At 47.6% G+C, this 22,286-nt stretch overlaps 1 protein-coding gene across 1 annotated transcript; it reads left to right on the top strand.

Moving 5' to 3' along the window:
• Positions 1-1,822: 1,822 nt before the first annotated feature.
• Positions 1,823-21,744, top strand: LOC102449435 (uncharacterized). Its single transcript, XM_089775948.1, is given in 4 exon segments — positions 1,823-2,545; positions 8,117-8,246; positions 17,621-20,266; positions 20,269-21,744. Coding segments are annotated over 3 exon segments (3,810 nt in total). The 5' UTR covers positions 1,823-2,545; positions 8,117-8,149; the 3' UTR covers positions 21,336-21,744.
• The last annotated feature ends 542 nt before the right edge of the window (positions 21,745-22,286 follow it).

The following is a 22,286-nucleotide window of genomic DNA, read 5'->3' as shown; positions in this document are numbered from 1 at the left end:
GACCCCAACACCCACTCAATCTCAGATTTCTTCAGTGCTGTCTGCCCTGTAGTGTCCAGCCCCCTTGTTGGACACTTGCAGAAGTTAAAATTGCTGCTCCTTAAGGGTGTGTCTAGACTACTGAGTTTTGTCGACAAAAGTGGACTTTTGTCGACAAAACTATACCAGCGTCTACACTACCACTGAGTTCTGTCGACATAACGTCGACAGAACTCAGCAGTTTTGTCGACGCTGGTAAACCTCATTTTACGAGGCATAACACCTTCTGTCGACAGAGTTCTGTCAACAGAAGGTGTTATTGCCTGTAGGGTTGCGTCTAGACTACAGGGTTCTGTCGACAAAGCAGCTTGCTTTGTCGACAGAACTCATTGTGTCTGGACGCTCTTTGTCGACAGAAGTTTTGTCGACAGATACTGTCGACAAAACTTCTGTCGACAAAACCCGGTAGTCTAGACGTACCCTAAGAGACCAGGCACTGCAACTTATTAATATCACTGGAGCTGACAAATGCTCCATGTTAGTCAAAGCCCTGAGTCAGCTAATGGTAAAAGTAAAACATGTCATTTTGTTAAAAAGCTTAGGTTTAAATGGAGATAAAAATGGTAACAAAGCAAAAGAAGTAAAAAATGCTTCTGAGACTAAAATTTAACTGAATCAGCTAAAGTTTTTGTTCAAGATGGTTTCCCTACCTGCAGCAACTTCTCCTACATGACTGGCTGTTCCAGCCAGGATCCAATCTTACAGAATCAGAGTGCTGGTTTCTTCGGTCCCTCAAGATACAGATAAGTTTGGGGGTCTCTCCCCTTTCTTTTTATACTCCAGTAACTTTTTGAAATGTATTTTTTGGGGAGAAAGCCCAAACAAAGTTTCTCTCTTGTGAGGGTGTAGGTGTCCTACTGTGTTCTCAAATTCACCTACCTTGTCTCGAGAGGCAGGAAGGCTTCCCAGTGCAGTCTCCATCCCTGTTGAAATTAAGTGATTACCTGGCTCTACTCGCTCTCCTGATGGCTTTGTTCACCTGGGCTGTGTCTACACTGGCACCTTTTTCCGGAAATGCTTAAAACGGAACAGTTTTCCATTATAAGTATTTCCGGAAAAAGCGCGTCTACATTGGCAGGATGCTTTTATGGAAAAGCCCTTTTTCCGGAAAAGCATCCGTGGCCAATGTAGACACGCTTTTCTGGAAAAAAGCCCCGATTGTCATTTTCACGATCGGGGCTTTTTTGCAGAAAAGACTACTGTGCTGTCTACACTGGCCCTTTTCCGGAACAGTTTTCCGGAAAAAGGACTTTTGCCCGAGCGGGAGCAGCATAGTTTTTCCAGAAAAGCAGCTGATTTCTTACAGTAAATTGTCACTGCTGTTCCGGAAATTCAAGGGGCCAGTGTAGACAGCTCGCAGCTTATTCCGGAAAAGCGGCTGCTTTTCCGGAATAAGTGGCCCAGTGTAGACACAGCCCCTGGTGTGTAAATGGGCCTTTCTTTGTCATCGGTCCCACTTTCTTATTTTAGAATGAAGTGCCATGAATTGCTCACACAGTGCTCCACTCTCAAGAGCCAAAATTAAAGTGGCTGGTATTAGGTGTACAGGCAATAGGACATTTCTCCCCTTATATTTAATCTAATTGAAAGGCCTATGATTATGAGAGTGCCTAGGCCTGGCAATCCAAGCATGGGATGAGGGAGGCTACCAAGAGTTCATCTCAACTTTCCTTTTCTTTCTTCTGTCTTTTTTGTATCCCCTCTCCCCCGCCCGCCCCAAGGAAAGAAACAGCAGAACCTTCTCTCTCTCTCTCTCTCTCTCTTGATTAACTATAACTAGCTAGTATTAAAAAAAGGAACTACAAACTATGTACAATAACACTGAGTTAAACAAAAAAATTCAAAGTTTATTAGTTAACAGCTGAGGAGAAGAGCTCGTTCCATCTGCGACCGAGGGCAGCAACGAAGGAAGTGGCGGGAACCGGACCATGCATGAGAGCAAGGGCGTAAACACCGTGAGACACTGACTGTGTATGCGTGGTCCGGCCAACTACTGCTATCAAAGACTCTGATCTGTGGTGCTGGGATGGACCCAACGTCTACAGTGGAGCACCCATGGGGACATCACTCGAAGAAGAAGCTGGGTGCTCAGAGGGCCCCTCATCCTACAGGTCCCTGCTGCTGACACACCCAGGTAGGAGTATCCACGACCCAAGCTGCACTTGCCAGAGTTTCTCCTGAGTTCTCATTTTCTGAGATCTGCTGATGTGAGAAATTAACTCTGGTAAACTAGCTCCAGCCTGCTTCCTTATAAATGGAGTTTGCTGACCAAGTAACTCATAAGGGTCTTGGGCATGATTCCAGATAGAAACTAAAATGGAAAACAAGCATTTAATTGTGAAAGAGAGATCTGAAACTGAATGATGAAGAGATGAAACGATATAAAAGTTCAGCTTTTCTCTGAAAGTACCATGGCTCCAGTGGGCAGCGTTAAAGGTTGCAGAGACCAGCAGATGGTGAAGGAAGAACACACGTTGCTTCTCCAAGTTGAATTAGCAGCACCAAGGTACAGTGCTTTCTGTGTGTTTGAAACGTGGGTGCAATCTGTAGAAGAAGAGCTTGTAATAGTGACAAATGCATTGAAAATTCTCATTGGTGGTTTGTTAAGAATTGTTATTTTGATGGCTCCAAAGTTCTGGGATCTTGGCACTATGGCCAAGAATTTCAAAAGTTACTCGTGGGGTCTGAATGTCCAGCGTAACACACCTAAAAAGAACCTGGATATCCAAATGAGCTGAGCACCCACCCCTGGAAATCAGGCCCCTCTAAGGATATCCAGTTGGTCATCTAAAAACTGCTGAACCTACAATGACCATCAGTCACTGTTTGCTTCTGAAAATATTGGGAGTAGTACATGGCTCGATAGCATCCATCACTGTGTTCGTTTGACAGGTGCGCTGCTCCCCGTTTCTGGTTTTTGGTTTGGCACACATGGCTGTCAGCATGGTGTCTTTCAAGGGCAGAGCTAAAGGTTAGGGTGGTGTTAAGGAGCGAGGGTCTGAAGGTAAGATAGGCCGGGTGGAGAGAGGGAACTGAGAAATTGAATAAAACTGAATAAAATGAGCTACAAGAGAAATCAGAAAGACAAGGGTACTTAGGAGGAGAGAAGGGCATGAAACAGGGAATAAAACAGAATAAAAGCAGATAAAATAAATACAATGATGACCACTAGATAAATCCTCAAGAAAAGGATTTCTGGGAGAGACGGGTATGACTGAATAAAATCTAAATAAAATGAAATGAAAACTGAATGAAATTTTAAAATAAAAGGAAGGGTTTTAGAGAAAAAGGGTATTAAAATGAAATAAAAGAAATAAAATATAAATAAAATGAATCAAATGAAATAAAATGATGGCTACTAAAGAAATCAGCAAGAATAGGATAGTTAAAAGAAGAGAGGGATATGACTGAATAAATGAATAAAATCCTTCTTTTAACGATCCCTTTCTTGCTGATTTCTCTAGCAACCAGCATTTTATTTAGATTTTTTATTTATTCTGACTTCTTTTATTCCCTGTTTTAATTTTTTCTTTTATTCACTGTTTCATGCCCTTCTCCACTCCTAAGTATCATTTTCTTGCTGATTTCTTTTACAGCTCATTATATTACGTTTTTAATTTACTTTTATTCAATTTTTCAGACCCGCCCCGCTCCACGCAGCCTCTTTTATCCTCAGACACTCACTCCTTTATACCACCCTAATCTTTAGCCCTGCCCAGAAAGATGCCATGTTGGCCAGCCTGTGTCAACATAGCTGCCAACATGATGCCAGACTGGAAGTGAAGGGTGGCGCACCTGTCAAAAGTACACGGCGATGGGAGCTATCGAGTAATTTACTACTCTTGGGCTACAAGTAGAAGAACTTAGTTTCCCACCTCAGACAGATACAGTCTGAGGCTAGAATGATGTGAGCAATAGGAGTAACCAACAGTAGGAGGGGAGGGAGCCCAGAGAGAGGAAATTTACAGCCAGGGGATCAGTTGGTGGCTTAGTAGCAGACAGCTGCACGTTTGAGGCACATAATAGGAATTTTGTGTTTATTTTTTATCACAATTGAGGCCTCGTTGTGTTAGATGCTGCACAGAGACACTGGGCGCACATATGCATGCATACACGCATGTAGTTCCGGACACAAGCATTTTCGTCTTAAATAAACTCATCTATATTAAGTCATTGTATGTCCACATCTTGAATACTGTATGCAGACTGGGTCACTCCACCTAGAAACAGATCCATTGGGTTTGGAAAAGGCATGGAAAGAGCAACAGAAATGAGGAGGGGTAAGGAACAGCTTCCATAAGGAAAGAGATTAACAAGACTGAGACTTTTCAGCTTGGAAAAGAAATGACTAAAGGTTTGGGGGATATGTTAGATGCCTAGACAATCAGGAATAGTGTGGGAAAAATAGAATAAGGAAATGTTATACCTTCCTTATTCCTTCCCTAATGTAACGCAAGGAGCTGACCCAAAGAAATGTATAGGCAGCAGATTTAAAATAAACAAAATAAATTATTTTTTCATAGTCAACCTGTGGAACTCTTTGCCAGGAGATGGTAGGAAAGCACAAACCATAATAAGGTCCCAAAAAGAACAAATATCAGAGGGGTAGCTGTGTTAGTCTGAATCTGCATAAACAACGAGGAGTCCTGTGGCATCTTAGGGTCTGTCTACACTACAGTACTAATTCGAACTAACTTAATTCGAATTAGTTAATTCAAACTAAGCTAATTCAAATTAGTGCATCTAGACCTAAAAACTAATTCGAATTAGCGTTTTGCTAATTCGAACTAGCATGTCCACACTGAGTGGACCCTGAACCGAGGTTAAGGCTGGCCGGAAGCAGTGCCGGCAGGGCATCAGGTTAGAACTTAGAGTGTGGAGCTGCTGTCTCAGGCTAGCTGAGGGCTGTGCTTAAAGGGACCCGACCCCCACCCCGGACAGACAGTTCTCAGGGTTCCCCACTTGCTTGTCTAATTCATTGAGGGACAGCAAAGCAGTCCTGTCTTGGAGAGCCCTGAGTGCCCACACTCGGCACATCACAGCACTCGGCCATCAGCCCGGCTGCACTTGCCGCAGGCTGCCATCCGGGGGAGTCAATCGGGGGGCTGTCAGGATCCAGGAGGCCCTGCAGAAGAGCTTCCACCCCAAGGAGCCTGCAGAGCCACCCCAGTCCTCCCCATCGGGGGCTCGTGCCCCATTCCTCCCTCACCTCCTTCCACTTACCCTCCCTAGCCCCCCTTCCTGTTGTAAAGAATAAAGGACACGTGTGTTCAAAAACGGGGGGGGGAGAATTAACCTCTGGGGAGACTGGGAAAAGAAAGAGGGAGAGGGGAAGAGAGAGGGTGGGAGAGGGGAGGGGGAAACCTGGGAGGAGGGAGCTGGAAGGGGGAAGCCAGGGGAAGAAGGAGGAGGGGAAGTATAAAACTATGGTACGCCATATCTTCAGTACTGTGTACAGACGTGGTCTCCTCACCTCAAAAAAGATATTTTGGCCTTGGAAAGGGTTCAGAAAAGGGCAACTAAAATGATTAGGGGTTTGGAACAGGTCCCATATGAAGAGAGGCTAAAGCGACTGGGACTTTTCAGCTTAGAAAAGAGGAGACTGAGGGGGGATATGATAGAGGTCTATAAAAGCATGAGTGGTGTGGAAAGGGTGAATAAAGAAAAGTTCTTCATTAGTTCCCATAATAGAAGGATTACAGGACACCAAATGAAATGAATGGACAGCAGTTTAAAACTAATAAGCGAAAGTTCTTCTTTCGGTCCTGATGAAATGCATCCCAGGATACTCAAGGAGCTGATAGAGGAGGTATCTGAGCCTTTAGCTATGATTTTTGAAAAATCATGGCAGACGGGAGATTCCAGAAGACTGGAAAAGGGCAAATATTGTGCCCATCTATAAAAAGGGGAATAAGAACAACCCAGGAAACTACAGACCGGTCAGTTTAACGTCTGTCCCAGGGAAGATAATGGAGCAGGTAATTAAGGAAATCATATGCAAAAACTTGGAAGGTAATAAAGTGATAGGGAATAGCCAGCATGGGTTTGTGAAGAACAAGTCATGCCAAACTAATCTGTAAGGGTCTGTCTACACTACCCCGCTAGTTCGAACTAGGAGGGTAATGTAGGCATACCGCACTTGCAAATGAAGCCCGGGATTTGAATTTCCCGGGCTTCATTTGCATAAGCGGGGAGCCGCCATTTTTAAAACCCCACTGGTTCGAACCCCGTGGCTACACGGGGCTAGAACTAGGTAGTTCGGACTAGGATTCCTATTCCGAACTACTGGTACACCTCGAAAGAAGGAGTGGGCATGAGGAAGGCAGGGATGGAGCAAGACATGTGTGAGGGCACAGAGGGGCAGGAGGGTAATGGGGGCAGAGGGGGGGTGAGGGGGTGGGCATCAGAGAAAAAGAGGGCAAAGGGGGCAGGGGCAGTGAGGGAAGGGTGAAGCACCAAGAGAGTGCAGAGGTAAGGGAAGGTGCAGGTGCCAGGAGATTCTGGGGGTGAAGCAGAAGGGCAGACACCTGCAGGGGAGGGACCAGCACCAGAGGAGAGAGGCAGGGCAGGTGTGTAGAGGGAGGTGTTAGGAGGGGGGATGAGGAGGGGTAGCTCACATGATCAGCGTGGGGCTACTGGAGAAGTGGGCACAAGGGGGAGAGAAGGGCTGGTGTAGGGGGCAGTGAGAAGGGCAGGAGTCAGGACAGCAGAGGAGGGTGAGGGGTTGGGGGGCAGCAGGCACCAGGGGAGCTGATGGAGCAAGGGGAGGAGACATGGCAGCAGAGGGAAGAGGTTGAGGTTTATAAGATATTTATTAATAACTTGGGTGCCACAGTGACACATGCAAACAAGCCCCATGAACTCAGTACTGATTTTGTAATTTTGCATATCACAAAATTCATTCTGCTCATGGCAGGAAACTCTTAGAGGGACACTTCCCCCAGGCTCTCCGCCCCCCAAGTTAACGTCACACACGTTGGGCTAATGCAATTGCAGGATAGTTGCATGAGGGGGGGTTTGGTGGGGGCCAAAATAATCCCTATTGGTAGAAGGATGGTGGGAAAAGTCCTTGGGGGGGGGGGGGGGTGTGTGTCACATGACACCTTTTACTTTTGGTCATGTATCCATCTTGCCCCGAGAGTGTTGCCTCCAGAGGCCTGGCTAATGGGGGTCAGGGGGTGTGGCTAATGGGGGTCAGAGAGTACATTTAAAAAAATTCTTTGGGTGCACACCCTACTGAAATGTGCTGCGCACGCCTATGACAGGAAGCGGCGGAGCATGGAACAGCAGGGCTGGGCCCTAGAGAGCCGAATGCACTGCCTGCAGCACAGTCTGAGGGAGGGGATCGGCTGCTGGGGTCTCTGGGAAGAGGAGGGGGAGGGGTGGAAGAGCAAGTCAGGCCTAGGGGCACCAGTTTAATAATCCCACGTAGAGCACCATAAATCCTCAGGACGGCCCTGAGCCCCAGGATAGAGGTGATCTGTGTATACAGGGAGGGGATCGGCCCCCCACAATTTGGTGCTTGGCTTGTGCTGAGTGTGCTCAGTAACACTGGTAAAGCCTCTGTCCTCCGTCATCCCTCCCCCCTGCGCCATGCTCTCACTCTCTCCTTCCCCCGCCCCGTCACAGCATGCACAGGTCTCCCCTCCTATCACAATCTGAAATGGCGCGCTGATTCCCCGTGGGGAGGGGACCCCGGGAGCAGGCACAAAGCCGGCTGGACAGCACATTCCTATAAAGTAGGAGCTTTCGACATTGCACCGGTACCACCCGCCCAGCGCTCTGTGTTCACACTGGCCAGTGGGACCCCGGCGTCTCACAGTCGTGACAGTGACGCACCCAGGAGTGAACCCAGCCCCGTGTCCAGGCTCTACAAGGGCGAGTTCCCGCTGGGAATCGGGTTCTGAGCCCTGCGCACGATGCCCCGAGCGTGTCAGGCAGTGACAGACCCACACTCACACGGCCGGTGGGATGAACCCAACGCCCCTGGTCACAGAGGGGTGGAGCCCGCAGCCAGGGGGAGGGATCGGACTGTGGCCCAGGAGGGCGTCGGTGTGACGTGAGTTATTTCTTGCAGGCTGACACCGAGGAGAACGTTTGGACATTCGCCATGCCCAGGTCAGATGACACAATTGAGATGCCGACCCTGGGCCGCCCTTTCCAGCTGGGGATGCTGTACGACTGCTGCAATGACTCCCTCATTCCAGGTAACCCCAAGGCAGCCCTGAGCTCCGGCGGGAAAGAAGGGAAGGGCCACAGTCCGACCTCTCATCCCTGAGACTGAGCTGGGCTGGGGGTGGCCTGGGGATGGGTGCTAGGGGAACAGACCTGCGCACACCCCAACATCGGGGAGTGAGGTAAGTGGCTGGGGCGGAGGGGAACGTGCCCTGGGCGGGTGACCTGCTACTGTTTGTTCTAGGTCATAGTGACCAAAAACATCATGTGTTCCTGAGGAAATGGAACTACCTACTGCCCCCATGGGACGGGCTATTTTCTCCGGATCTTTTCTCCGGAAGGCTACCCCCTGGTATCCTCGCCCACCAGCCAAGAGACTCCAAACACCCCTTCCCTGACATTTAGTAACTTAATAACGTAAGTTACTTAACCCATAGACTCATAGGCTACGTCTGCATTGGCATCCCTTTCTGGAAAAGGGATGCTAATGATACGAGTTGGAATTGCAAATCCGCAGGGGATTTAAATATCCCCTGCGGCATTTGCATTTACATGGCTGCTGCTTTTTTCTGGCTTGGGGATAAGCTGGAGAAAAGCACCAGTCTAGACGCGATTCTCCGGAAAATAAGCCCTTTTCCGGAGGATTTCTTATTCCTACTTTCATGTTGCCTGTCTACAAGAACAGTTGCACAGGAGGGCTTATTCCTGAGTGGGAGCATCATAGTTCTTGCACAAGAAGTACTGATTTCATACCTTAGAACGTCAGTGTTCTTGTGCAAGAACTCCCCGCCGGCGTAGACAGGCAGCAAACTTTTGCGCAAAAGCGGCCACATTGTATGTCGTGGTTCAGGGCCACACTCAGCTGCTGAAATACAGGGGCTGAAAACAGCTCTGGGATTTACTGCAGCATCCAGTAGGGAGAAAACTTGTTCATCTTGGCCTCTGAGGACAGGACAAGAAGCAATGGGCTTAAACTGCAGCAAGGGGAGATATAGTTTGGACATTAGGAAAAACTTCGTAACTGTCAGGGTGGTCAAACACTGCAATACATTGCCCAGGGAGGTTGTGGAATCCCCATCTGTGGAGATATTTAAGAGTAGGTTGGATAAATGTCCATCAGGGATGGTCTAGACAGTGCTGGGTCCTGCCATGGGGGCAGGACTCAATGACCTTTCGAGGTCCCTTCCAGTCCTAGTATTCTATCACTTTATGATTCTCAACACAGGCCCGTCCTTGGGATTCAGCATTTTCTTGCTCTTGCTCTTGCTCTTGCTCTTGCTCTTGCTCTTGCTCTTGCTCTTGCTCTTGCTCTTGCTCTTGCTCTTGCTCTTGCTCTTGCTCTTGCTCTTGCTTCCAAACCCCTCCCCCCCCAGTTGTCTGGGAGGAATCCTTTTATAGGAACCTTGATGCCTTAATTGGCAGCAGGTGCTTAATAAACCCCAGTTGCAACCTGACTGATAATTAGGCCTCTATTTTCTACGCTGGCTGCTGGGCTGTGTTCAGGTCAGGCTAATTTGGAAACAAGAAAGCATTAACCCATCTCCCAATATGGCTGCCTTCTATCAGAGTTTTGCAGTTTGCAGGCTGTGGTCTGTCACACATCCTCCCCCCCACCCAACACCAGTGGGTTGGGAAACTTGGGAAGCCAAACCAGGGGCGGATGAGAGTCCCGCTGGGCCCAGGGCAGCACCGCGGGGCCCCGGGCAGCGAAATTTTGCAGGGCCCCTCCTTTGACACCGCGCATGCGCGGGGCCTCGGGAAGCGCGGGGCCCGGGGCAGCCGCCCCGCTCGCCCTGCCCTAAATCTGCCACTGAGCCAGACAGTGCATGAGGGATAGCCCATCCGCATTCCCATGCTGAGTTCCAGCCCTGTGCTGCACCCTAAATTGGAAAGGTTGTAGGGATATGAACCACCAGGTGACCTAGCATTCTTTTCCCTATTCCTCTGCAGCCACTGCAGTGGGGCATGGTCCATCACCAATACAAAACGTCGCCCTAGGTGGTACTAGCGTAGCGCCTCCATGGCCCATTTTATGGCAAGGCACTCCCTCTCAACTACCGCGTACTTGTGTTCCCTTGGGAGCATTTTCCTGCTAAGATACAACACATTGGCTGCATCTAGACTGGCATGATTTTGCAGAAATGCTTTTAATGGAAAAGTTTTTCCGTTAAAAGTATTTCCGCAAAAGCACGTCTAGATTGGCACGGATGCTTTTGCGCAAAAAGTGCTGTTACACAAAAGCATCCGTGGCCAGTCTAGACGCGCTTTTGCACAAGAAAGCCCCGATCGCCATTTTAGCCATCAGGGCTTTTTTGTGCAAAACAGTTCTTCCCTGTCTACACTGGTCCTCTTGTGCAAGTATTCTTGTGCAAGAGGGCTTTTTCCCAAACGGGAGCGTGAAAGTTTTTGTGCAAGAAGCACTGATTTTGTACATTATAAAGTCAGTGCTCTTGTGCAAATTCAAGCGGCCAGTGTAGATAGCTGGCAAGTTTTTGCGCAAAAGCAGCCACTTTTGCGCAAAATCTTGCCAGTCTAGATGCACCCTGTGTGTTCTTCTTCCCCAGTTGTTTGTGATAAGAGTACCCTCAACCCCACATCCAATGCGTCTGTTTGTAGGATAAACTCTTTAGAGAAGTCTGGGGATATGAATACTGGGTTGCTACAGAGAGCAGTCCAAAGGTCCTCAAATGCGATCTCTGCTGCCTCGGACCATTTAACTGGGTCAGGCCCCCGGGCTGTCACCAACTCTGTCAGGGGGGTGGCCCATGTTGCAAAATGGGGAATAAATCATCAATAATGGCCCACTACTCCTAGAACTTGTTTCTTTTGTTTAGGCCACTGTTGGATGGCCTCTAATTTATTTAACTGGGGTTTTACCACCCCTTTTCCTACCACATATATGAGGTATTTAGCCTCCCTGAACCTCACGGCACATTTGGCTGGAATTACCGTGAGGCCAGCCCGCCTAAAGGAGTCTAAACCAGCCTCAACCCTCTTCAGGTGGGTGTCCCGATCCACTGGGTGGACAATGATGTCATCTAAGTGTAACCCCTCCTGTTGGCTAGCCCAGTGTGAGGTTATTCAGCATAGGGGAAGCTTGTGACTTCTTACACCACTGTGGGGGGAGGGCTAGGCCTGAGGCTGCTTGGTGTGCTCTGCATTGTGTGTGTGTGAGTGCACCTCAGACAGACCCACTCCGACAAATCACCAGGAACAGGCTTTATTCTGTAAAAAACATAGAAGAGGAAAACAGTTCAGCAGCCCCTTCTCTCAGCATGCAGCCTGTGTGCTGCTTCTAGCACAGTCCTTGCTGAGACCCTGATGGGGGCGGAGGGCACATCCTGGAAGGAACCAGGGAGTTCTCCCAACATGCCGCAGTTTGTAGTCCACAACTTGTAGTTCCCAGGGCTGCTGCTGAAACACACTGGACCTTGGGCTACATAAGTAAGCGGCAGATTAGGCAGCATGGGGCCGCAGCAGCTTGTCCATGAGGCGCTGAAAAGTGTCTGGTGCCCCATGGAGGCCGAACAGGAGGACTGTGTACTGAAACAGCCCCTCTAGGCTAGCAAAGGCCATCTTCTCCTTGATGTCCTCAGCCAATGGGATTTGCCAGTAGCCTTTTGTTAAGTCCAGGGTGGTCAGGTATGGTGCTCAGCCCAGGCAGTCTACCAGCTTGTCGATGCGTGGTATGGGATATGCATCAAACTGGGAGATCTCATTCAACCATTGGAAAACGTTACAAAAACGGGTGTCACAAAAGAGGGAGTTCTTGCTGCATGCTGAGCTTGTGTTTGGCTGTTTGGGTTTCTTTGGCTTTTTTCCTTTCCCTTTCCTCCTGTCCCCCTGCCAGGAGTGTGTGCTGTGGCTGGAAGGTGGAAGCTGTGAGCTTCAAATCAGGGTTTGAAATCTAGAAGCCTCTGCTCACTGGTTGAGCCTTAGTCCCTCCCTCTGATTATAAAGTCCAGGGCTTTATAAAGGAGTGAGTCAGCAACTAGGGAGCTTGTGAACAGGGAGTTTTGAGATGCCATTTGTAAGGGGAGTGGGTAGGGGGTGAGATACACTCGCCATTATTTAAAATATTTCACTAAATTTCTGCTCTTCAAGGAGGCATTTAATTACAGCCGAGGAATCTCTCAGAGGAAAGGCAGGTATGGATGGTGATGGGTCTGTTGTTGTTACCTGCACAGCATGTGCCATGTTTGTCTGCTTCCTGGAAGAAAGAAGGGATTTCATCTGCACTAAGTGCAAGCTGGTCGCCATTTTGGAAGAAAAAATTAGAAGACTGGAGGCCCAAGTATTGACCCAATGTTCCATCAGAGGATGAAGAGCCAGAGAGGGCAGTACACGACAAGGAAGAGAACTGGCAGCACGTAACCTCTGGAAGAAGAAGGCCAACTCAGGTATCCCCCATTCCTGTAGAGGTAAGTAACTGCTTTCAGGCTCTCTGCACAGGCACTGCGGTGGAGGATGCGTTGGCAGGGACCTCTCAGGGAGGAAATCAGAAGGGAGCACCATCTACCATAAGGCATGGGATGTGTAGGTCTACGAATGGGGGCTCCATGACCACCACCCCCAGAAGAAGAAGACGGGTTGTGGTTGTCGGGGATTCCCACCTGAGAAGGACTGAGTCATCCATCAGCTGTCCAGACCTGGAATCTCGAAGTGTGCTGCTTACCTGGAGCTCGCATTCAGGATGTGACCAAGAGTCTTCCAAAACTGATCAAACCTTCAGATTGCGATGCCTTCCTGCTTCTCCATATAGGAACTAACGATACGGCCAAGAATGACCTTGAGTGGGTCACAGCAGATAATGTAGGATTGGGAAGAAGGATCAAGGAATTTGAAGTGCAAGTGGTCTTTGGGAAACAAACAGGAAGAATTAGAATCCCTGGCCTAGTCAAAGAACTATGATTTGACTGGAATAACGGAGACTTGGTGGGATGAACCACCTGATAAGTATTTTATACAAGAAACAGAAAACCATCAAGAATGACATTTCTAACTTAGATCGTCTCATCTCAAGACAAACATCCACACCGACTGACACCTTGCAAGACTTTTGTTCCACCAGACAAGAAATCTACTATACACACTTCTATTCCCTACAACAAAGAAAAGACAATAAATTTTCTAACCTGCTCCATACCACTGGCTACAACAGCAACTGCCTCAACCCACCGGATAATATTGTTAACCTCTCCAGCTACAAACTCAATCCAGCAGAAGAGTCTGTCTTGTCCCGGGGTCTCTCTTTCTGCCCCACGTCCCCCACAAACTGGATACAATTTTGTGGTGACCTTGAGGCTTTTTTTCGCCGCCTCCGTCTCCGAGAATATTTCCAAACCACCACTGAACATCAATCTGACCTACCAGATCCCCCCTACCAACACCAAAGGAAAAATAATTCTATATGGACTCCCCCTGACGGTCGGAATTACAATCTGGATTTCTATATACACAGCTTCCGCAACAACGCACAGACTGACATTATTCGCAAACGACAACAAGCGACACAGAATCTTAGCCGCGCTGAACACCATGCCATCCAGAGTCTCAAAAACAACCTGGACATTGTAATCAAACCAGCTGACAAAGGGGGTGCTGTGGTCATTATGAATAAGGCCGACTATAACCAGAAGGCAACCAGACAACTCTCGAACACCACATTTTACAAACCTCTCCCCTCTGATCCCACCTTGGACTACCAAAAGAAACTACACTGTCTCCTTAAAAGCCTCCCCACAGCTACTCGGGAACAAATCCTCACAGAATCACCTTCTGACCCCCGACCAGGATTGTTCTATCTACTTCCCAAGATCCATAAACCTGGGCACCCCGGACGTCCCATCATCTCTGGTATTGACACGCTCACTACTGGTCTATCCAGCTATGTAGACACTCTTCTCAAACCCTTCGTAACCAATACCCCCAGCTATCTCCGTGACACTACTGACTTCCTAAGGAAACTACAAAACATCGATAACCTCCCCAATAATACCATCCTTGCCACCATGGATGTAGAAGCTCTATATACCAACATCCCACATGAAGACGGATTACAAGCAATTAGAAACACTATCCCAGAGGACACTACTGCCAACCTGATAGCAGACCTATGTAACTTTGTTCTCACCCACAATTATTTCCGGTTTGAGAACAACTTATACCTCCAGATCAGCGGCACAGCCATGGGTACACGCATGGCCCCACAGTATGCTAACATCTTTATGGCTGACCTAGAACAACGTTTCCTCAACTCCCGTCCCCTTTCACCCCTCCTCTACCTACGGTACATCGATGACATCTTTATGATCTGGACACATGGCCAAGAAACACTGGAGATATTCCACAGAGATTTCAACAACCTACACCCCACCATCAACCTCAGCCTGGACCATTCTACACGAGAGATCCACTTCCTGGACACCACCGTACAAATCAACAATGGAAAATTAGACACCACTCTCTACAGAAAACCCACTGACTCATACAGTTACCTACATGCATCCAGCTCCCATCCAGAACACACCACACGATCCATCGTCTATAGCCAAGCCCTTCGATACAACCGCATCTGCTCTAACCCCACTGACAGAGACTAGAAGCTTCAGGATCTCTACCAAGCATTTATAAATCTCAACTACCCACCCAGAGAAACAAAAAAGCAAATTGAAAGAGCCAGACGAATACCTAGAAACCATCTACTTCAAGACAGACCCAAGAAAACCAACAATAGAACACCACTTGTCATCACCTACAACCCCCAACTTAAACCTGTCCAACACATTATCAATAAACTACAGCCTATATTGGAACAGGATACCATACTCAAAGAGGCTCTGGGAGACAGACCCATAGTCTCCTATAGACAACCACCTAACCTCAAGATGATTCTTACCAACCACCACAGGACATACCACACTAATACCAACCCTGGTACCTTCCCTTGCAACAAACCCCGTTGCCAGCTTTGTCCACATATTCATTCTGCTGATACCATTATTGGACCTAACCAAGTGAGTTATAAGATCAAGAACACATATTCCTGCGCATCCAGAAATATAATCTACGCTATCATGTGCCGAAAGTGTCCGTCTGCTATGTACATTGGACAAACATCTCAGACACTTCGCCAAAGGATTAATGCCCACAAAACAGATATTAGACAAGATCACAAAGAGAAAACAGTTTCTTGCCACTTTAACCAGAAAGGACACTCTCTAAATGACTTAGCCACCTGCATTCTGCTACAAAGACCTTTTACATCTGCACTTGAAAGGGAATCCTCTGAACTGTCATTCATGTTAAAATTCGACACTTACCAACAAGGACTTAACAAGTCTTTGAACTTTCTCACCCATTACCAAGACAGTTTCCCCAATTATCACCTGTAATACCATTAACTCACAAACATCCCACTCTCCCTACCTTTAATATCAGCAATTCACAGACACTTACCTTCCTTCCTCCCCCTTCCCACCCCCCCGCATTCCCCTTCTGTTCTGCAATGTGATTTGTCCTTTTCATATTTGTTCATTTTTTTAAATTGTATCCTTTGGTATATATGGTTGTGACTACTTTCTTCCACTATTTGATCTGAGGAAGTGGGTCTGGCCCACGAAAGCTCATCATCTAATAAACCATCTTGTTAGTCTTTAAAGTGCTACATTGTCCTGCATTTTGCTTCGCATGACTGGAGCACTGCGATGGAAGGGTATAAACTGTTCAGAAAGAACAGACAGGGGAGAAAAGGAGGAGTTGCACTGTATGTAAGAGAGCAGTATGATTGCTCAGAGCTCCAGTATATAGAGGGAGAAAAGCCTATTGAGAGTCTATGGGTTAAGTTTAGAGGTGGAAGCAACAGGGATGATGTTGTGGTTGGTGTCTGCTATAGACCACCAGATCAGGTGAATGTGGTAGACGAGGCTTTCTTCAGACAACTAAGAGAAGTTTCCAGATCACAGGCTCTGGTTCTCACCCAGACATTTGTTGGGAGACCAATACAGCAGTACATGGACAATCCAGGAAGCTTTTGGAGAATGTTGGGGACAGTCCTGTCTGATCAATCTGGTCAGCTTCTATGATGAGGTAACTGGCTCTGTGGATATACCTTGACTTTAGCAAGGCTTTTGATATGGTTACCCACAATATTCTTGCCAGCAAGTTAAGGGAATATGGACTGGATAACTGGACAGTAAGACGGATAGAAAGCTGGCAGTGATCGACGGCTCGATGTCAGGATGGTGATTTGTTTCTAGCGGAGTGCCCCAAGGATCTGTTCTAGGGCCAGTTTTGTTCAACATCTTTACTAATGACCCGAATGAGGGGATGTATTGAACCCTCAGCAAGTTTGCAAATTACACTAAACTAGGGAGAGAGGTAGATACGCTGGAGGGCAGGGATAGAATCCATAGTGACCTGGCTAGATTAGAGGATTGGGCCAAAAGAAATCTGATGAGGTTCAACAAGGACAAGTGCAGAGTCCTGCCCTTGGGACGGAAGAATCCCAAACATTGTTACAGGCTGGGGACCGACTGGCTAAGTAGCAGTTGGGCAGAAAAAAACCTGGGGGTTACAGTGGATGAGAAGCTGGATATGAGTCAACAGGGCACCCTTGTAGCCAAGAAGGCTAATGGCATATTAGGTTGCATTAAGAGGAGCATTGCCAGCAGATCTAGATCTGTGATTATTCCCCTTTTATTCAGCCCTGGTGAGGCCACATCTGGAGTATTGTCTCCAGTTCTGGGCCCTCCCCACTACAGAAAGGCTGTGGACGCATTGAAGAGGGTCCAGCGGAGGGCAACCAAAATGATTAGGGGCCTGGAGCACATGACCTATGAGGAGAGGCTGCAGGATTTGGAACCTGAAGGGAGGTCCCAAAGAGGCTGGAGAGAGGCTGTTCTCAGTAGTGACAGATGGCAGAACAAGAAGCAATGGTCTCAAGTTGCAGTGAGGGAGGTCTAGGTTATATATCAGGAAAAACTATTTCCCTAGGAGGGTGGTGAAGCACTGGAACGGGTTACCCAAGGAGATGATGGAATCTCCATCCCTAGAAGTTTTTAAGTCTCGGCTTGACGAAGCTCTGGCTGGGTTGATTTAATCGTGATTGGTCCTACTTTGGGCAGGGAGCTGGAGTTGATGATCTCCTGTGGTCCCTTCCAGCCCTATGATTCTATGTAGCAGAGAGAGATGGAGTTGGTCTCCGTTTATGTGAGACTTTTAAACATCCACTAATCTATGTTTCACCTCACATGGACACGATACCAGAAGCCTGTTACTAGATCTGACACTTTGTTCAGGGACACTCAGCTCTTATTGCGATGTTAGAAAACACCTGGCAGTTACAGAACAGAAAGGTCTCTTACCCTCTCTGCCACTGACCATGTGTCCGTCTCTCCTGTTCTAGGCATCACTTTATGGGACCTGGAGACGCTTCGAAATGATATAGATGCAAAGCCGCAGTCCAAGACTGAATTTCAGATTGTTGCATCTGACTCCATTGAAGACAAGGCCTCTGCCCTGAATGTCACAGCATCGCTGAAGGCCAGTTTCCTGTGTGGCCTGGTGGAAGTGAGTGGCTCCGCAGAGTATTTGAATGATACCAAGATGTCAAAGCAGCAAGCCCGCGTTTCTCTCCAGTACTCAACTACGACACAGTTTAAGCAGCTGACTATGAGCCATATAGGTCGCCAGAATGTTTCTTACCCTGATGTGTTTGACCAAGGCACGGCCACCCACGTGGTCACGGCTGTGCTGTACGGGGCACAGGCGATTTTTGTGTTCGATCAAGAAGTTTCTTCATCTGAGAATGTACAAGAAATACAGGGAAACCTGAAGGTTATCATTAAAAAGATACCCCTTATTTCCATCGAAGGAGAAGGCTCTCTCAGAATGGATGACAAAGAAAAAGCACAGGCTGAAAAATTTAGTTGTAAGTTTTATGGAGATTTCACTCTTGAGAAGAATCCAACTAACTTCCAAGATGCCATGAAAATTTATTCCACCCTCCCAGTGCGGCTGGGTGAGAACGGGGAGAAGGCCGTACCAGTGAGAGTCTGGCTGTACCCACTGACCAAGCTGGATTCCAAAGCTGCTCAGATGGTGCGTGAGATCAGCACAGCGCTGATCTTTGATGTTCAAATGGCCCTGGAGCAGCTGACAGAACTGGACATGCGATGCAACGACTTGGTAAAGAATCCGAAAGTGAGAACCTTCCCTGAAATGCAGAGGAAAATCCAGCTATTCAAAGATCTGTGCATGCAACACAGACAGATTTTCCAGAAAGAACTAGCAAGAATTCTACCTTCCATTCGTGGAGGTGGAAAAGAGGAAGGGATCCTGGTGGACATTTTAACCTACAAAAACCAGTCACCATTCAATACCCAGCAGCTCAATGAATTTCTGAATAAAAAAGAACGAGAAATGAATTTTGTCAGTTCCTATCTTTCTATCCTAAGGGATGTGGAAGTGGTGTCCTCCCAGAACAAACTGGATGAAATAGTTCTGGATCCTGCGAATGAGTTTGTCGTAGCCTTTGTGTTCACTTCACTAGATGTACAAGAACCATATTTATCAGAGTTAAGGTTCTGCCTTCAGACCCAGTTTCTGAAGAATTCCCAAGATCCTGCATCAGCCAGTTCTGTTCGTGAGAAACCCAAACTGTGGTTTGAGGACAAAGAAAGAAACCAAAATGCCCGAAAAGCTGCAAAATCCGTGTCAGACTTTACTTGCGTGAATAAATCTAATGGGAAGACTCGATTCATTGTGGCCTCTGTCCCAGATGAACACAACCCAGGAGTTTCAGTTCACCTCTATGAAAATGGAGACTTGGTCAGTGCTAACTATGAACTTCCCTCAAAACCACTTCCTCTCCAGATTGATGGAGTCAGACATGACTGTGTGCAGCTCACGCTGAAACCAGCAGCCTTTGGATGTAAGGAAATATCCAGCTATAGTGTAGAGCACAGGATTGTAAGGCAGGAGAATTGGACAGCTGTGGATACAAACGGTAACCAGGAGACCTTCACAGTAACAGGGCTCCATCCAAACACCGTGTATGAGTTTCAATACGCAGCAGTGAGCAAACCAGGGCGAAGTGTGAGCAGTGACGTGAGTGATCCTGTGAAGACGCTACCCACCAGCCCGCCTGGAAAGCCAAAAAAAACCATAGTAGAATCATCAGCCATCACCCTCTCCTGGGACAGTCCAAGTGTCATTGGCGATGGAGTCAGTATAAGCGAGTACAAGGTAGAATATAAAGAGGAAACCGGGGGTGAGCAGAAGGACAAATGGCTGGAGCGAAGGACAGAAGAGAGAACCGAGTCCTGCACCATTGATGGACTGAGGCCACAGACGCCCTACAGATTCCGGGTGTCGGCCGTGTGTGCGGACGGGGCTGTGAGTGACCCTGGGAAGGAGGTCTCAATTACAACAGCAGGCGAGGAATTAAAGACACTAGCACAAGATTTCTACAAGAAGAGCACTCAGATAGAAGAAGGGCAACCCTCAGTGTATGCACTGCCCATAGTGTTTGATTCTAATGCAGCACACCCAAAGTACAGGCTGGGGAGGGAGACCCTGCAGATCCCTAACAAAGTGATTATGGTGATGGGAGCTACCGGGTCGGGGAAAACGACTCTCATCAACGGGATGATCAACTACGTCCTGGGTGTGCAATGGAAGGACGAATTCAGGTTCAAGCTCATCCATGAAATAACAAACAGAAGCCAGGCCCAGAGCCAGACATCTGAGGTGACGGCCTATGAAGTGAATCACACAAGGGGCTTCCAAGTCCCCTACTCGCTGACTATAATAGACACGCCGGGATTTGGCGACACCAGAGGGATAGAGCAAGACAAGGCGATAACAAGGCAGATCCGAGAGTTCTTCTCCACCCCAGGGGCCATTAGTCACATCGACGCCGTCTGTGTTGTGGTTCAGGCCTCACTAGCTCGTCTGACCCACGCCCAGAGGTACGTGTTTGACTCGGTGCTCTCCATTTTCGGGAAAGACATAAAAGACAACATCCAAATCCTGGTCACCTTCGCCGATGGACAACCCCCCCTGTGCTAGAGGCCATTAAAACAGCCGATGTCCCTTGTGCTAAAGATGCTCAAGGCAACCCTGTTCATTTCAAGTTCAATAACTCCACCCTCTTTGCCTGTAACGCTACAGCTGACGAGGGCAGTTGTAATTTTGATGAAATGTTCTGGAGAATGGGAGCCATGAGCATGAAGACATTTTTTGGGGCTTTATTGAAACTGAAAAGCAGAAGTCTGACATTAACACAGGAGGTTCTCAGGGAGCGGAAGGAGCTGGAGGTGGCCGTGGAAGGGCTGCAGCCCCAAATCAAAGCCGGCCTGGTGAAGCTGGAAGAACTGCGCAAGACACAGGAAGCTCTGGAGCAGCATAAGGGTGACATGGAGGCCAATAAAGACTTTGAGTATGAGGTGGAGAAAACAGTGCCAGAGCAAATAGACATCTCTGGGACAGGTGCTTATATAACCAACTGCCAGCGGTGTTTCTTTACATGTCACTATCCCTGTGGAATCCCTAATGATGATAGCAAGCGTGGGTGTACAGCAATAAACAGCGATACAGGATGTTGCATGGTGTGCCCTGGGAACTGTGTCTGGGATGTTCATTACAATCAAAAGTACCGGTGGGAATACATACTAAAGAAAGAGAGACAGACCTATGCACAACTGAAGGAGAAGTATGAGAAGGCGTCTGGGGAGGTGCTGTCCACACAGAGCGTGGTTGAGAAGTTGTCTCAGGAATACGCTGCAGTGGAACAGATATTAATGGATCTTATTGATAAATCATCTCGCAGCCTCCAACGTCTGCAAGAAATCGCTCTGAAACCCAACCCACTGTCCACCCCGGAATACATTGACCTGCTGATCATGTCGGAGCAACAGGAACTGAAGCCTGGGTACCAGGAAAGAATAAAATCCCTGAAGGAAGTGAGGGAGGTAGCTGAGATAATAAGAAAGATTGCCAATAGGGAGTCCCTGCTGCCAGGCGAGAAGGATCTGTACAAGAAGCATGAAGAAAAACGGTCTTCATTCAAAACATTTGTGAAAGGAAAACTGGATATCGTTAAAAGCTGGTTTCATTAAAAACATTTTCAGCTTCCCCATGAAAACCTAATAGCCAGTTTAACCAAAGCATGTAGCTTCGCCGTGATCCAGGACTAGGGTCTCTTGCTGGTTTTATAACATTTTCTATTAATAATCAGTAACCCTGATTCTCCTCACTTACCCACTTTTTATTTCACTGACTTCAGTTTGCACCAGTGTTCCTAACAGCAGAATCTGGTCCCTGGAATTTGGGCAGAGAAAGTCGGCACCAGTGACAGAAGCAGCATTTCTCTATTCTTTCAGCAATGCGCATTTAATATCCATTGTAGCTAAATGGGCTTTATTTGTTGCCCTGCGTATCCACATGCAGTGTGTTCTGCTCCATTCCCCGTGTGTTCATGTATTATGAGTTCTTATTAAATCATGTGGCCGTAGTTTTGTAGTTTAATAAAACAAGATTTGATTTGGATCGGGCACTTGTGTCTGTCTTTTCCAGAGTTCAGTCTAACACCAAACCCCCAGGTGGGAGACCCGCCCTCCCCACTCCAGACCTCACTAAACCCCTCCTGCACTCAGATCCGGTGTTTGATTGCTTATTATTTTTGGTAGGGATGTGAACAGGTTAACCAGTTACCCATAAGCATTGCATCAATGTCGTCTGTCAGGGGTTTTGGGTTTGTCCTGTTGTGCTCCTGAGAGGACTTCTACTCAATCGGTGATGATAAACTTTCAGCTGCGTGCATGTGTGTGTGTAATCCCTTTATCTAAAATGGTAAGATGCCGTGCACTTAGGGCAACACAGGAGATCTCTGAGGGTATGTCTACAATACAAAGTTAATTCGAACTAACGGACGTTAGTTCGAATTAACTTTGATAGGCGCTACACAAGCGCTCCGCTAGTTTGAAATTAATTCGAACTAGCGGAACGCTTAGTTCGAACTAGGAAAACCTCATTCTACGAGGACTAACCCTAGTTCGAACTTACTAGTT

The sequence above is a fragment of the Pelodiscus sinensis genome, chromosome 2 (genome assembly GCF_052426305.1).
Source record: "Pelodiscus sinensis isolate ZL-2025 chromosome 2, ASM5242630v1, whole genome shotgun sequence".
Taxonomy (NCBI): Eukaryota; Metazoa; Chordata; order Testudines; family Trionychidae; genus Pelodiscus; species Pelodiscus sinensis.
Note: the sequence above shows the minus strand (reverse complement) of the source record. Positions and strands in the feature narration are given on the sequence as shown.